This window comes from Melospiza melodia, chromosome 27 (assembly GCF_035770615.1).
Source record: "Melospiza melodia melodia isolate bMelMel2 chromosome 27, bMelMel2.pri, whole genome shotgun sequence".
NCBI lineage: Eukaryota > Metazoa > Chordata > Aves > Passeriformes > Passerellidae > Melospiza > Melospiza melodia.
This window is the reverse complement of record NC_086220.1, coordinates 3584634-3599286: the sequence shown is the minus strand read 5'-3', so window position 1 is coordinate 3599286 and position 14653 is coordinate 3584634. Positions and strand designations below refer to the sequence as shown.

The 14653-nt window shown below is 48.1% G+C and overlaps 2 protein-coding genes and 1 long non-coding RNA gene across 7 annotated transcripts in view; 2 read left to right on the top strand and 1 right to left on the bottom strand.

Moving 5' to 3' along the window:
• The first annotated feature begins 580 nt into the window (after nt 1–580).
• SRSF4 (serine and arginine rich splicing factor 4) lies at nt 581–9642 on the top strand. Its single transcript, XM_063177359.1, has 6 exons — nt 581–738; nt 4085–4227; nt 5079–5191; nt 6885–7099; nt 7931–8014; nt 8171–9642. The coding sequence occupies exons 1-6, from the start codon at nt 632–634 to the stop codon at nt 8940–8942; spliced, it is 1434 nt and encodes a 477-aa protein (XP_063033429.1). The 5' UTR covers nt 581–631; the 3' UTR covers nt 8943–9642.
• On the bottom strand, nt 9258–13849 carry LOC134429942 (uncharacterized). The gene is made up of 2 exons (XR_010030691.1): nt 13660–13849; nt 9258–10149 (listed from the first exon to the last, which is right to left on the bottom strand). It is a non-coding gene; the product is annotated as an uncharacterized LOC134429942 (long non-coding RNA).
• The window catches only part of LOC134429940 (lethal(3)malignant brain tumor-like protein 3), a 43275-nt gene continuing 42064 nt past the window's right edge, over nt 13443–14653 (top strand). For 4 of the 5 annotated variants that reach the window (XM_063177358.1, XM_063177355.1, XM_063177357.1 and 1 more), the window contains exon 1: nt 13443–13504. The gene's annotated coding sequence lies outside the window, so the exon portion shown is untranslated. The remainder of the gene's footprint in view (nt 13505–14653) is intronic. The other variant, XM_063177354.1, reaches the window with a different exon arrangement.

Genomic DNA, 14653 nt, shown 5'->3' with positions numbered 1-14653 from the left:
CTGCCTTTGGGGTCCCATCAGGATCAGCATTTTAGGAGTGGGGCAATCCTCAGACCCCTGCCAAAGAGAGGGCCCCATAAGCACCTCGGCACCGTCACTAGCGCCCTGCACGTGGGAAAGGGGGATCGAGGCATCCTCTCCATGGGGAACGGGACCCCACGGGAAGGCAAACCCCAATATAGCCCGTGTATGGGGAGAGGGGACCCCACAAACCCCCTGAGCCGTGGGAAGGGGGATGGCACGCTGTCCTGCCCATCAGACACGGGGGAAAGGGGGATCGAGCCATCCGCTACATGGGGAACGGGACCCCCACGGGAAGGCAAACCCCAATATAGCCCGTGTATGGGGAGAGGGGACCCCACAAACCCCCTGAGCCGTGGGAAGGGGGATGGCACGCTGTCCTGCCCATCAGACACGGGGGAAAGGGGGATCGAGCCATCCTCTCCATGGGGAACGGGACCCCACCCCCGGGCCGGTGGGGCCCACCCGGCGGCATGACCCCCTTAAGAGCCAGCCCGCGCCAGGGGCGTAGCCCGCCGTGACGTTGCCCCGCGTCGCTGCCCGCGCGCCGCCGTGACGTCAGGCGGCCGCGCGGCCCCCGGGCCCCTGACGGGCCCACCCCGGCCCCGCGATGCCGCGGGTCTACATCGGCCGCCTCAGCTACCAGGCCCGGGAGCGCGACGTGGAGCGCTTCTTCAAGGGCTACGGCAAGATCCTCGAGGTGGATCTCAAGAACGGGTGAGCGCGGGCTCGACCCGGCTGCCGCGAGGGGAGGGCCCGGGCGCCTGAGGCTCTCGGAGGGGCCGCGGGGAACGAGGCCGCCCGGGCGCTCTGGGCAGCGCTGAGGGCAGGACGGCCGGGTCGCCTCCTTTGGGTGCGATGAGAGGGGCAGAAGCTTGAGCTCCCCCGTGGTGGGGGACGCGGAGCCTGGTGCTTTATTGGGGCGGCATGTTGGCTTGTCCCTTTTGGGAAATGGCAGGATGCTGGAACTTCCCCTGGAGGAGGGACCGGGGGCTGGGTCCGCCCTTTCTGCGGGGAGAGGATGGCTGGGATTTACTGGGAGAGGGCAGTCTGCTTGGTGCCTTTTTCGGGGGGACGGAACGTTTGGGTTTCTCATTTTTCTTATGGGGGAGGGGCAGGAGGTCTGGGCTCCTGCTGGAGGGGGGACAGGACGCGTTGGTTCCCCCTGTGTGGGGGAGGCAGGGCGGCCGGGTTCCCCGCTCTGGGCAGGGTGACAGGTTGGCCGGGTTCCCCGCTCTGGGCAGGGTGACAGGTTGCTGGGATCTCCTTGGGAGGGAATAGCGAGACACCTGGGCTCTGTCCTTGGGGATGCAGGATGCTCGGGTCCCCTTTAGGGATGGGGAGCGGGATGCCTGGGTTCCTCTTCTTGTCAAGGGGGCACATGACGTCTGGGCCTTTTTTGGGGCTGCAGGATGGCTGGGGCTCTGTCGGGGGGATGCGGATGCCTGGACTCTCCTTTGGGTGGAGGAGGGAGGCTGGACAGTTGGGTTCCCCGTTTTTTAGAGTGGATGCAGGGTACCTGGGCTCCCCCTCTGGGGAGGGCTCGGGTGGGTGGGCTTCTCCTTTTTGGAAGGCAGGACACCTGGGATTCTGTGACAGCTGAGTGTCACTTCAGTTCTCAGGGCAGCTCATGTGTGTTCTGCCCTGCCTGCTGCAGGGGGAGGGTGTCACCCTGTCACCCCCCAGCCCCTCTGCACCCCAGGGCAAGCACTGCAGGGTGAGCCAGGCTGCACCCCAGATAACCTCCCCAAAAAGAGCCCCATTGTGCTGGGTATGGGGGGCAGAGCTGCTCCCAGAGCCCTCAGGCTGTCTGGGGATGTGTTCTGCCCCCCCCACAAACACCCCAAACTCGCCATACCTCTGTGTTCTTTCCAGTAGCTGAGCCCACACTGCAGCTCCAAGGGTTGGATCCTCCTTCACCAGGGCTTGGCCAAGACATTCAAGTGTGGATTTTTGAAGAAAAAGCAAATTGCCATTTTTGGTGGGGTTTTCCCCAACACCCAAAGCCTCATGAGTGCCTTTGCTTTTTCCAAGAAACTCAGCTTGAAGCCTTCCTTAGAAAGGTTGAATGGAATATAAATTTATCATTATATAGCTAGGAGAGGCAGGTATTAATTACAGTGGAGAAGAGGAATTTCTTGTACAAGTTACTCCTTGAGCATTAAAGTGAAAGAGGCTCATTAAGTTTTAATGCTGCTTGTGCTGGCAGGTGGACATTTAACACGTTTATAAGATGAATAAAATCCGTTATTAAAGCAAAAAAGTGTTCATGTGTCAGTGTTTTAACCCACACAGCCTCAGGACTTGTTGAAGATTAGCTGAAATACCTGAGGCTGCTGTTTTCCATTCCTGCTGTGTATCCTTGGAAATGTTGGGGGTAGGAGGGAGGGCAGTTTTCCTATTGCTGAGTAAGGCCCAAATTCAATATTTCTGCTTCATGCCTGTTGGAGATGGGGGGGGAAGGGAAGCCAACTAAACTTTCTTACCAGATGTGAAACTGTTGTTATGTGGCTGACGTGGTAAAGGGACTTGTCTTTCTGCTTTTAAGTCAATTTAATCGGTTTTTTTTTCTAGTTTTATATTCTGAAGTCTTTTGACAGGTTTGAAGTGAAATTCTTTGTCAAAAATGGAACTTGAGCAATCAGGTTTTGTGTCTGTGCTTGGGAAGCCCTGGGCTGAGCTGTGCTCTCCTGAGCCTTCCTCCATGGCTTATTTCTGGTATTGCCTAGGAAACAATTCAAACTCCTGCATGGTGTTTGACTGCAGAGATTCTTGCAGTTGTTTCTGGAAATCTGGGGGTTCTCCTTGGTGGATCCTCCACTGGAAATTCCACTGAAATTCAATTTCAGCAGCTAAACTGGAATGCTGGAGGGAGACAATGCAATGCAAAGTGATACACAGAGCTCCAAAAGCTTAGCTGCTGCTCACTACTTGTAATTTGAGCTGGCAATTCAATGGTTTAAAGCAATTATTACCTGAGGGAAGTTCAGGAAATGAAAGTGTGGGTCATATAGGATTCTCCATTTCAAATTTTAGTTTTTAATTGTGTGCTCTTAGTTTTCACATTCTTTCCTGCTCAGAGCTGCACTGACAGTCACAGCTCTGTGACTGTGTGTGTAGTCAATGTATGAAGTGACCAGAAAATTGAACTTTTCAGCCTGCTTTTTATCTTCTATGAACACACTTCAAACTGCTTGTGATGCCTCTAAGAAAAAAACCAAACCGGTTCTACTCCTGGTGCTTACCTGCCTGCATTACTCTGGGCAGCTCTGAAGAATTCAGGGCTTCATCCTAATACACCTGCAGGACAGGGGGATGTAACTTGTGCAGTGGATTGAGGAACACAGGTCAAAGCTTCAAACTTCCACCCTTCCATCTACCTCAGTTCCAAATCAGTGTTTGCTTTCCAAAAGGAAGTGGTTTGGTGGGAGGGGACATAAAGCCCATCCTGCTCCCCCCCTGCCACGAGCACGGACCCTTCTGCTGTCCCAGGCTGCTCCAAGCCCCCTCCAGGCTGCCCTTGGGCACTGCCAGGGATAATGAAGGCCATGTCTAACGTCATGGTCAGACTCCCTGATCTTGGAGGGATTTTCCAATCTGAGCAGTTCTGTGATTCTGTGTTTATTTATTAATTTTGCTGTGTGGGGTAGTGCTTACTTTTAGTGGGGAGGGGTTTAACTTCTACCTTTAAAAAGATAGATGACACCCTTGATTTCATCAAAGAGTATGCCACAATAGTAATCTTTTGCTAACATAAATGAATTCAGCCATTACACTCTCACATGATTTATCATTTTATTGATGAAGAATGACTTTAGGTTTCAATTCAGAGAATCAGCAGATGTCTTTTCATGCCTTCCTATTTCTCTCCCTGGTTTTGGAAGGATTTTCATTTTTTAGGTTTTTTTCAAGGCTCAAAGCCTTGAACCCTCAGGTACGCTCAGGAGGCTCATCTGCAGGACAGCACGCACAGGGCTCTGCAGAAACCCACGAGATGCTTTTGAGCACAAATATCTCAGGTTCAGTTCCTGCCCAGTGATCCCTTTTCCTTCCCTGTCCCCAGGTATGGCTTTGTGGAGTTCGATGACCTGCGGGATGCCGACGATGCTGTTTATGAGCTGAATGGGAAGGATCTGTGTGGGGAGAGAGTGATCGTGGAGCACGCCCGGGGCCCACGCCGCGACAGCAGTTACGGTTCTGGACGCAGTAAGCGCTTGTGCATTTGTATCCATGGCTTCTTTGAAATAAACATTGGTTTACTCTTTTATAAAAGGAAAGCAATACAAAGTTGTGACTAGTGTTCTGTAACTGTAAATGTAATTGTTGATCTGAATATTTATTAATTTGTTTGTTGTATTAAACTCTTTTAATTGATACGTTAATAAACACAGTTTCTTCTACCATTTTTATTATTATCATTTTGTTTAACTATTTGAATGGTTATTTGCAATGTGATGTTTAACATAGATTTAACAAAGACCTCAATGTTTTAATTGAAAGAGTCCTTTGAGGCTAAGATGACTGCCCGTTCCATTTGCTGACCTTGGGGTACCTTTCCATGAGTGGCTCTTTGACCTTTGTGGCCCTTGGCTGTCCAAAAAAAACAGAAGCCATGTGACGACCTCAAGCTTTTCCCATTAGACCTGGGTGGTGAGGATCCCAAGGGCTAGAAACATATGAGATTAATCTGAAATAGGTGCCTGAGAAGCTTTATTAATGTCAGATATTCAGAAAGCTTTAAAGTAATGTAAATAACATTAATCAACTGGCTTTATTCAGTTTCTTCTTTCAAACTGTTTTAAAAATAATATTAAATATAATTGCATGTTAATTCTAGCGTAATTATAGTTCTGTGCCTTGTTTAATTATGAGCTTGTAGTAAAACTGTTTGAATGCTTTGGGTCTTTGCAAGGTGTTACATAAAGGGGGTGGATTTAGCCCTGAGGGGGGCTGTGGTGTCTTTGGGAGCAGCCAGGGTGGAGCGGTTCCGTCGGGGCGGAGAGCGAGGCTCCATTTCCCTGGCTGAAGCTCTGCTGTCTGCTTGTCACCTCCTAAAGGTGGATATGGTTATAGAAGAAGCGGAAGAGATAAGTACGGTCCCCCGACCCGTACAGAATACAGATTGATTGTGGAAAATTTGTCAAGCCGCTGCAGTTGGCAGGATCTGAAGGTACGGGGCCCCTTTCCTTACCCTCTCTCTGTTACATAGCACAAAGGGTGAAAGACGTCTTCAGCCAGGCAAAGTGATGTGCTGCTCTGCTTTGCTCCAGCTCAGCAACTCCATGGGCAGTAGATTTTGGAAGTAACACACACCTTAATACAGGACTATGTTTGCATATGTGAAGCCATTCATGAGAGGTTGGGAGTTGGACCTGCAGAACTGGCGGCACTGCACAGGGGGAGAATAATTTTATGCTTAGCACCAGCTAACATCACATACAGGTGTGTTTTCTCTTAAGCCTTGTCAAAACAGACTCAAATCATGCCAGGGGTAGGATTCACTAGAGATGAAGGAGTTTGCCCTTGTCAGTTTGGAGTTAACCCATCAACTTTTAAGGTGCTAGAGCTGTTTGAAACAACAGCATTGTTCCTGCATATTCTCTGTTAGGATTTTCCACATCATCTAAAGCTGTTTTAAGGAGAGTTTCAGGGTAAGGATGCTTTCAGAATGAGTAATCATGAAAAATCTCTACCAAAAACTTATTTTTGACATCCAAAGGAGTGGCAAGTAATTCTAACAGTGGAGGTGTTGAGTGACACTGTGGAGCCCACAGTGCCTCTGAGTACTCTGGAGGTGACATGTTGGCTTGTGATTATCCACATCATGGATTCAGGGAGCAGGATTTCAATAATGGATGCAAAAAGATTAGTGCTTCCTTATCTGAGCAGCAATGGTTAAACCCACTTGTTCTTACTGGAACACTTTCTCTTATGGTTCTCTTTCAAGGGTGTGTAAAATTTGTTCTAAACAAACTTTGACATAGTAGAAACTGGTCTGTAAGTGAATTTTACACTAGTTCAGGTACGTACAGAGGTGCTTCCAGTGTCTTTGTTGTTAATGCTTCACACTATCAATAGCTTGTCTTTGCTTCTCTATTAAAATCCTAAGTAGAGCATGGCATGATTAATCCTCCAGTGGATGCATTACTGCTTTTTTGGGAATAGCTTTCATTTCAGTGTACTTCAAATGGGAGTAGCTGGGTTGAAAACAAAGCAGAGCTCTGTGCCCTGTTTCTGCTGCAGCCAATTTCCACAGGGGCTGAAAGATGCCCTGGCCTGGCAAAGGCCCTGTTCTGCCTTGCTCAAAGCAGGGCAGAACAGACCCCTGATAAACCCTCTAAATAGAGGTTTAGGAATTGAAACAGAGAAGCCAGGAAGCATGAAATGGGAAAAAGAATTGAGCTTGGAGTTCTGTGGGGGTTTTTACAGCAGAACGAGCTATGTTGACAAGGCAGAGGATGAAGGGAGGTCTGCTGCTCTGTGGGCTTCTCGCCTCTTCATATTCAACCTTTATCACCTTTCCTAATTATTTCTGAAAACATGATTTGGAGAGCAAGCATTTTACTTCTTTAATCACTTCTATAATTTGAAACTTGAGAGGCCAGAGCATATTTGATCTAAGACTTGAAGTGGGAGACCTTAAATTATAATTTGTCTCAAAGCTATCAACCTGGTTCTAATCACACCAACTCTGTGAAGTCATAGTGTGTTATTTGGCACTTCAGATGCTGTTTGGGTCAAACACTTGCTGACATCCCTGTGAATAGAAGCTGCTCAGGGAGCATCACGTCAGAAGTGAGCAGGGGCAGCTGGAAGCCTGGCTCTGGATTCAAGGCAATGGTGATTCTGTCCTCTTCCTCTAGGATTATATGCGTCAGGCAGGGGAAGTGACATATGCAGATGCACACAAAGGAAGGAAAAATGAAGGTGTGATTGAGTTCAAATCCTATTCTGACATGAAAAGAGCCCTTGAAAAGCTGGATGGGACAGAAGTAAATGGCAGAAAGATTAGATTGATGGAAGACAGACCTGGATCGAGACGGCGCCGCTCTTACTCCAGAAGCCGAAGCCATTCACGGTATGTGTGTAACGTATCTCAGGCTGCAGTTAGGGAACATAGAGCGGCTTGAGACTTTTGGGTTCCAAAACACTGGAAATGTTTGGAGTTCTCAACAGGTCTAGTTTTTTGAGCATGTATTAATATCCAGGGCAAATGAGGGCTGTGTTCTGAGGTGTCTCTCTTGGTGGATGTGTGGACCTGCTCCCTGAACACCTGTCACTGTTCTTCCCTGATAACTCAGCCCTTGTTCCTTGTGGGAGCAGCTGCGTGGCCGGTGGAGCCATGCTCATGGAATGAAACAGAAGGTGCTTCTAACACTTCAGCTCTGAACACTGTGTTCTGCTCCAAGCACCAGGACTAACAGTTCTTTCTCAGCTTAGAAACCTCCACCTGTTCCCTGTTTCTAAGAGATTTGTTGCTTTCCTAGACTGACCAAGAGCTGCTTCAGCAGCACCAAGTATACTCGCCTTTCCATTCTGGGGTAGAACTTGTTGCAAGAAAACTCAAGCAAATCGTTACTGTTCCTAGAAGAACTTGCTTATGAAATCAAAATCTGAAGTCAAAGCTTTATGTCAGTGTCTTACCATATTCAAACTGTGATTTGATTGGGAAAGTGATTATCCCTTAAATAAACTAGCACCTTTTCTTTCAGATTACTACCTTACTCGCAGCCAGACATGGCAGCAGGGATGAAAGGGGGGGAGAGGGTGCTCTGAGTTTGTAACTGTGTTGTGTAGCTCTGAACATTTGGCTGCTGAAAGGTGCTTTAGCCCTGTGGGGTTCTGCCCACGGGGGTCACAAGCTCCCTATGGACACATGCTAACGTGAGGGTGGTTCCTTGTGTTGCAGGTCTCGCTCTCGAAGCAGACACTCCCACAAGAGCAGGAGCCGCAGTGCCAGTAGCAGCCGCTCCAAGAGCAGATCCAGATCCAGGTATGTCTTTGTCTTGGGACGACTGGGGGCTCCCACTTCAGTGAGAAGCATCGTGTTAAATTTGCAGCAGGAACATTTTGATTTTCTTTTCCGTCCCATTCTCTGCACGCTCTTGCCACACTAAAGCTGAGCTGTCTGTTGCTTTTGTACTTCCAGGTCTGTGTCCCGTTCCAGAAGCAAGAGCCGTAGTCGAAGCAAGAGCCGTAGCAGAGGCCAGAAAGAGAAAAGCAGGACTCCAAGTAAAGAGGATAAAAGTAGGAGCCGCAGCAGGAGTGCAGAGAAATCCCGAAACAAAAGCAAGGATAAATCTGAGGGCATTCTCCATAACAGCGATGAGAAAGCCAAGAGCAGGAGCCACAGCAAGGAAAAGAGCAGGAGCAGGAGTGGGAGTAAGGAGAGGGGAGAGGCGAAGGAGAGCATGAGGAGCAGAAGCAAGGAGAAGAGTAGAAGCAAAGACAGGGAGAAGAGCATTAGCAAGGGTAGAAGCAGGAGCAAAAGCAGGGATGAGAGTAGGAGCAGGAGCCACAGCAAGGATAAAAGGAAAAGTAGGAAAAGGAGCAGGGATGGTAGCAGAAGTAGAAGCCGGAGCCACAGCAAGAGTGAGAAAAGCAAGAGGCGCAGCAAGCGAGACAGCAAAGGCAGCAGCAAGAAGAGAAGAAAGGACAGCCACGAGCGGTCCAGGTCAGGCTCCAAAGAAAAGGAGCAGCTCAAATCCGAGTCAGACAAGAAGGAGGCGAAAAGCGAGGGGGAGGATGCAGTGTCCCGCTCCAGATCTAGATCCATTTCCAAGTTCAAACCAAATATCAAATCAGATTCTCGTTCCAGGTCTAAATCTGATTCAAAGCCAAGGTCCCGGTCCAAGTCCAGGTCTAGGTCTGCCTCTCGGTCACACTCCCGGTCGCGGTCAAGGTCCCGCTCCAGATCCTAACCTTGCTGCAACGCCACTTGGAATGGTTGGAAAAGTCTTTTGTACATGTTTAGTAGCTGTAACCAAGTGATTGAAGTAGAAACCCTGTTGATGCTGTGTATTTTTAACAACCTGATGGTCTGTCTGTCATTAACTGCAGTGCTCTCTCCCTGCAGTGCTCTCTGGTGTGAGGCTGCTCTGCTCATTTTCTATCCAATAGAAAGGTTCTCTTCTCTTTCTATCAATAGAAAGGTTCTCTTCACCTCTTCCTTGAGCCCCCAAATTGCCCTGTTTTCCAAGGAGAGCCTTGCAGGGAATGAGCCCAGGGAATGAGGCCAGGGAATGAGCACTGCACCCTGGTGGGTTTATGGAATTGCAGTGATGACTGATAGGTAGGTATGATGGATTCAACAGATTTTGCCCTCGATTGATGCCCTTTGATGTCTGCCATTTAGTGGAAGTGCTAAGTCTTAAGTTTCATACTACTTTTGTTCCATATTTTTTGGACTTAACGAAGTTGTGAATAGCACAGTCAAAAGGAAAAAAAAATAGAGGTACTTGCAGTAATCTATAGGGAAAAGAACTATAGTTCCATATTCTGGTATTGTGACAATATCCTTGTTTTATATTAAATTTTTTATTTTATTTTTCCCTGTCTTGCAAAGTACAGTGATCCCCGTTTCCATGAAATTTGAATAAAGACTATTTTTGCTTGATGACATTTGGTTACGTGGTGCTGTGTTGTGATTGTCAGCATTTTCTATTGATCAAGGTAAGCCTGAATTTGTAAAGTCACTCACAGAAAAAAGGTTCCTAATTCAGAAAGTCACTTCACATTCAGTGTAGGCACAACATTTGAATACAGTCCAGATAAAGAACTTATTTCTCCAGCATATTTTTCAGGAGTTTTTCCTCCTACTGAAACACCTGTGCTTGGGAAGAGCCTTCATAAAAGAAAAAGCTCAGGATGTGCTTCTGGGTTTGGAAGCACAGAGGGTGGTGGCTGTTCTGTGGTATGTCGCCAGCATCCCTGGAGACCTGGGGAGATGGGAGGGCAGCTTCTAGCAGGAGTTTTGTAGGTGTGTAGGTGTTCCTGAATAATATCCCAAATTTAGACTTGGGCCATTTGCAAATTGCTCAGACTGAACTTCCCACAAGCTCTTCTGCACAATCAGCTTTGAATGAAGAAGTGACATCCCCAGCACCTGTTCTGCCTGCAAGCAACATTCTGAAAAATAGAAGGCAAAATGTATTTTGTGAGTTCCTGGTCTGAAACAAAAATGTTAGTTACAGCTTCCCCTAAAACTGTCCTTTAGCCAATTCCAAACTGATCACAACTTGATGGCAATGGCTCTCCTACGAGAGTCACGTCATAGGTGCAGTAATTCCATATAATTTAATCATTTGAAACTTGTCCTGCCATATTAAAAAGATGAAGAGGTTGTAGATCATAAGAGTTGCTTGCAACACAAAATATCTCCCCACACTTTGAGAGGGGTCAGGGCTCAGCAAGTGGCTCAGACTTTATGAAATGTCCCATTACCACGGCAGCATGAGAAATCTCTGTGGAAGTGATATCTTCTGTTACAAATGATCAAATCGGTAGCCAAATTTATGAAAAAAAAAATTAGCAAAGATATATTAGGACAATAATAAAAATAGAAATTTCGAAAAAAAAGAATAAAAACCAACCACAGCCAAGACTGCATCAGTCCCAGGAGCAGCGCAGGGTGACCTCGGGTTCCGGCTGACAGAGTGACAGCGTTTCCCAGAGGCACACCCCAGTGCTTCCAGCAGCCAGCTCACATACTGTTCATTCTGCCTGGGGCAGGGATAACCACAGATTTCTTTGTGTTCCTTTGCATGTAAAGCTGAATCCATACAGATGTAGAAACAGACAAAGGCGAACTCAGGAATGCAGACAAATGTCTGAGTGTCCAGGCAGAAGCTGCATTCACATGTGCCAGTTTCTGAGTACCGTGATGAAGTCATGTTCCAGGTGCGTGTCTCGTGTGCTCCTCCAGACATTCCATTCCAGGAAGTCCAGATGGGATCTCCCGAATGGGGGAACTGGAGGAAATCCCCCATAATAGCTGGGGACTATTCCATTCATAGGGTAACAGACCTGATATCCTGCTGTCCTGGAACTGGTTACAGTGAGAATAAGACTCTGTTCCCAGCCAGAGTGGTCAGAGACATACCTTTGGAATCTTTGCAATATTTTATACACACATGTATCTATATCTATAGCATGAATTATCTCTACCATATACTACATCTTCAGAGGAAAAAGGCTTTTCCAGCTATATATATATTTAGGGCTTTAACATCTTACACTCTCAAAATGACAGTTTTAATCCTTTTTGCTGCTTAATACAGAAGGAAACCAGCCAAGGCAAGATGTTTGCTAGTAAGGGATGATTAACTGAAAAATAATTTTAAGAAAATCTGCAAATTATACAGTCTGGTAAAGACTAAAAAGTGACTCCAGTTTCTGCTGTCTGGCAACTCTGTTCCAAGTGACCAAGCTAGATTTTAGTGAGCCCTTTGGGAAAAGCATCTATTCCTTAAGTACCTGAGGACACACCTCCCACATACCTAAGGGAGGTATGTGGGAAACTTGTCTGAGATGGAGGTTGTGCAGTCAGAAGACGGAAAGCCAAAAATCCTTCATGTGTGAGCACCTGGAGCGCTGGCGGTTCCTGGGTGTTCAGTGCAGGGTTTGGACACACCGCACATTGCAGGAGCTCCTGTGCTTTACTGCCAGGAGCAGGGACAGGCCTTGGCATGGGCTCATCCTCCCCAGCCACTACATGTGTGGGTGGGAGTGTTGGAGCAGGAATTCCCAGGGAATGGACGTTCTGAGACATCTTAAGGGCTGATAATTGGTGCGAAGCACTGGGAGTGCCCCCAGAACGGTGATTCCATGGGCAAGGCCAGGCACACACCTTAGCTGGGCGCTGCTGCATAATTTAATGTTCATTTCTGTCTCATAAATGTCACTGAGTGAGTCTCGCCCATTAATTCTGCATTAAACTGTAGGGTTTGCATCAAAACCTCCAACTTGTGTGGCTCCTTGGTGTGGGCACTTGGCCTTTCTTAGCCTGGAGTCTTGATCTGAAACTGCAGAGATCTGCTTGGCAGCAGGTGTGAAACCAGGGCAATGGTAATAATATAAAGTATTAACAGTAATAATTATATTACATACCCAGAGAGGAAAATTAGTGGAATGTCTATTGCAATAATTCCAGAATAGTCCCAAGTAACATTTCTGTGTGAATAATTATATACAAAGTGAGGACTCAGCTTTAGGCTGGAAGTACCTACCCAAAATTCACTGAAAAACAGCCCCAAATCTGATTTAGGCTTGGGGTAATTGTCTTATGGGGCACCTTGGAGATGAGTTCTGAGGAGGGAAGGCAGGAATGCACGTGGTGGGCACCGTGTAGGTTCTGGCAAAACCATCAGTAGAGCAGGGAGATAAAAGGGCAAGAAGCTCCAAACTAGGAATCTCTCAACAAAACTTACAACAATTAAATTAAGAATCTAAATAAATATGGATGGTTCAATTACTTGCAATTTTTTTTGGCTCCAACAGCCCTGTAAACCTGGACCCACTGAATACTTCAACAATGGCTGCAAGCATCTGCAGGATTTGTGTTTTAGTTGGAACTTGCTGGCACAGATGAGGTAAGAAATGTATTTGCTTTCTGACTAGATTTAAAGATTCTAAAGGGTATTTTATGTACCTCAATTGGGGGATGAAGAATATTGTGATGTGTATTTCAAATGAGCCATTGCAAATCTCATGTATTATTTTCCCGAAATCCCATTCCATTTAAGCTGTCACAGCTTGGGGCCTGCTTCTGCTCTTGGAGAAAACCCCCCATGCGTCATTAAAAAATCCTACCCCCATCTCTTTTATTGTTCCGAAATTCAAATACAAAGGAAAATACCAGTCCCACATGAGAAGACAAACAAGTTTAAGAAATGCAAAGAGGACGAGGCAATAACCTCTGTTACTCCTGGCGGGGAGGCAGCGGGACACCGCGGTCACGATTTGCTGATTTACAGCTCCCATCCCACACCTCCGCTGCCCAAATCCCGTGCCAGCCAGGAACGTGCCCCAGGGCCCACGGCGGTGCCCAGGCTCCCCCCGGCCGGCTCGGGGAGCGGGGCTGTGCCCTCACACCCACATGCCCCGTGCCAGTGCCCCCGGTGCCCCACGCGTGTCCCGTCCCAGCGCCAGCCCTATCCCCGTTCATTCCCATCCTACGCTTCCATGTCCCAGTGCCAGCCCATCCCAGTGCCATCCCTACCCCAGGGCATTTCCATGCACTGCCAGCTCTGTCCCAGGTCCTCCCCATACCCCGTACCCAGTGCCGCCTACCCCAGTACCCCAGTACCCCCTATCCAGCACCGCCCCGCTCCCGGTCCCCGTCCCCAGCCAGCGCCGCCTCCCCCGGGCCGGGGCCGCGCATGCGTTCGGGGGCCCGCGGGGCTCGCAGCGCTGCCTGGGCTCCATCGCGAGGCCCCGGAGCGGTGGCGGCGGCGGGGCCGGGCCGGGCCGGGCCGGGCCGGCGGTGAGTGAGGGAGGGCGGGGGTCGGGGCCGGGCGGGGGCGCCGCCATCTTGGGGGGGTGGGGGGCCGGGAGCGCAAATGGCGCCGCCGGGCCGGGGCTGCCGGGGCCCCGCGGGACGCAAAGTGCGTTTAAACCCCCAAGAGGGGCAGAACTCACCGCAAACCCGCCGATGGACGCCGGCAGAACGCGGGCTTAAGTTCTTTGCACGGTCACAAAGTATTTACAGTTTCTGAGGTGGTGGTTGCCCAGTTTTGACCCAAGAAGTTGAGGAGAAAATAGGGGTTATCCCGCCTGGGCGCCGCTCCGGTGAAACTCCTCGGGACCGTGACAACTCAAGAATATTAACAAACATATAAATCCAGTGCAGTAGAAACAGTTCTTGGAGACCTCCCGAAAACCAGAAAGATTTAAGTTTGAAAACAGATTTTACATGACGGAAAAAACCAAAAAACCATCAAACTTTCTGGCAGCAAATTCAAAGTGCAGAACTAATGGAATGGGGATTTTGGGAGGGGAAGTCCGCGCTGAATAAATAGAGGAATAAATACAATAATTCAAAAGTATCGATCGGCTGCGGGTAGGGGTCGGTGTGGGACAGTCTAAATGATGTTTGGTGTCAGGAGAAAGAGATTAGGACAGTTTTATGGGCTCCTGGTGCTGCAAGAAATCGGATTAGATTTATACTATGAAAACATTTAATTTATTCAATTACTGCCCAGATAAGTTTTTAAGAATAGCCTGTAACTGGGATTAAGGGATAAAGAGCTCTGATATTTTGTGCCAAATTGTAACAGACCTTTTAGGTCTGTGTTTTATTATATAGTAAAACAGAAGTTAAAAGGAGGGAAAACAGACTTGGTGCTTCAAACTTTCCTTCCCTACACAGCAATTAAGAGCAGTCTGACGTGGTCTAATCAGCGTTTTTCTTCTTCAGTTTATGATCTATAATCTACTCAGATTATATGTTTTTGAGGATGGGAACAGTCTTTTCCTGAGCGAGTATTCCTGCTTGGCCGTGGGAGATAAGTAATAATGATTAATAGGAGTCCCCAGGGTAATCTGCTGGATTGCAGTTTTACAAAGTAATTACAGATGCAATTAAAACAGAGGATGTTTTTGGCCTCTGTGTGCTGGTTTTGCCCTAAAATTG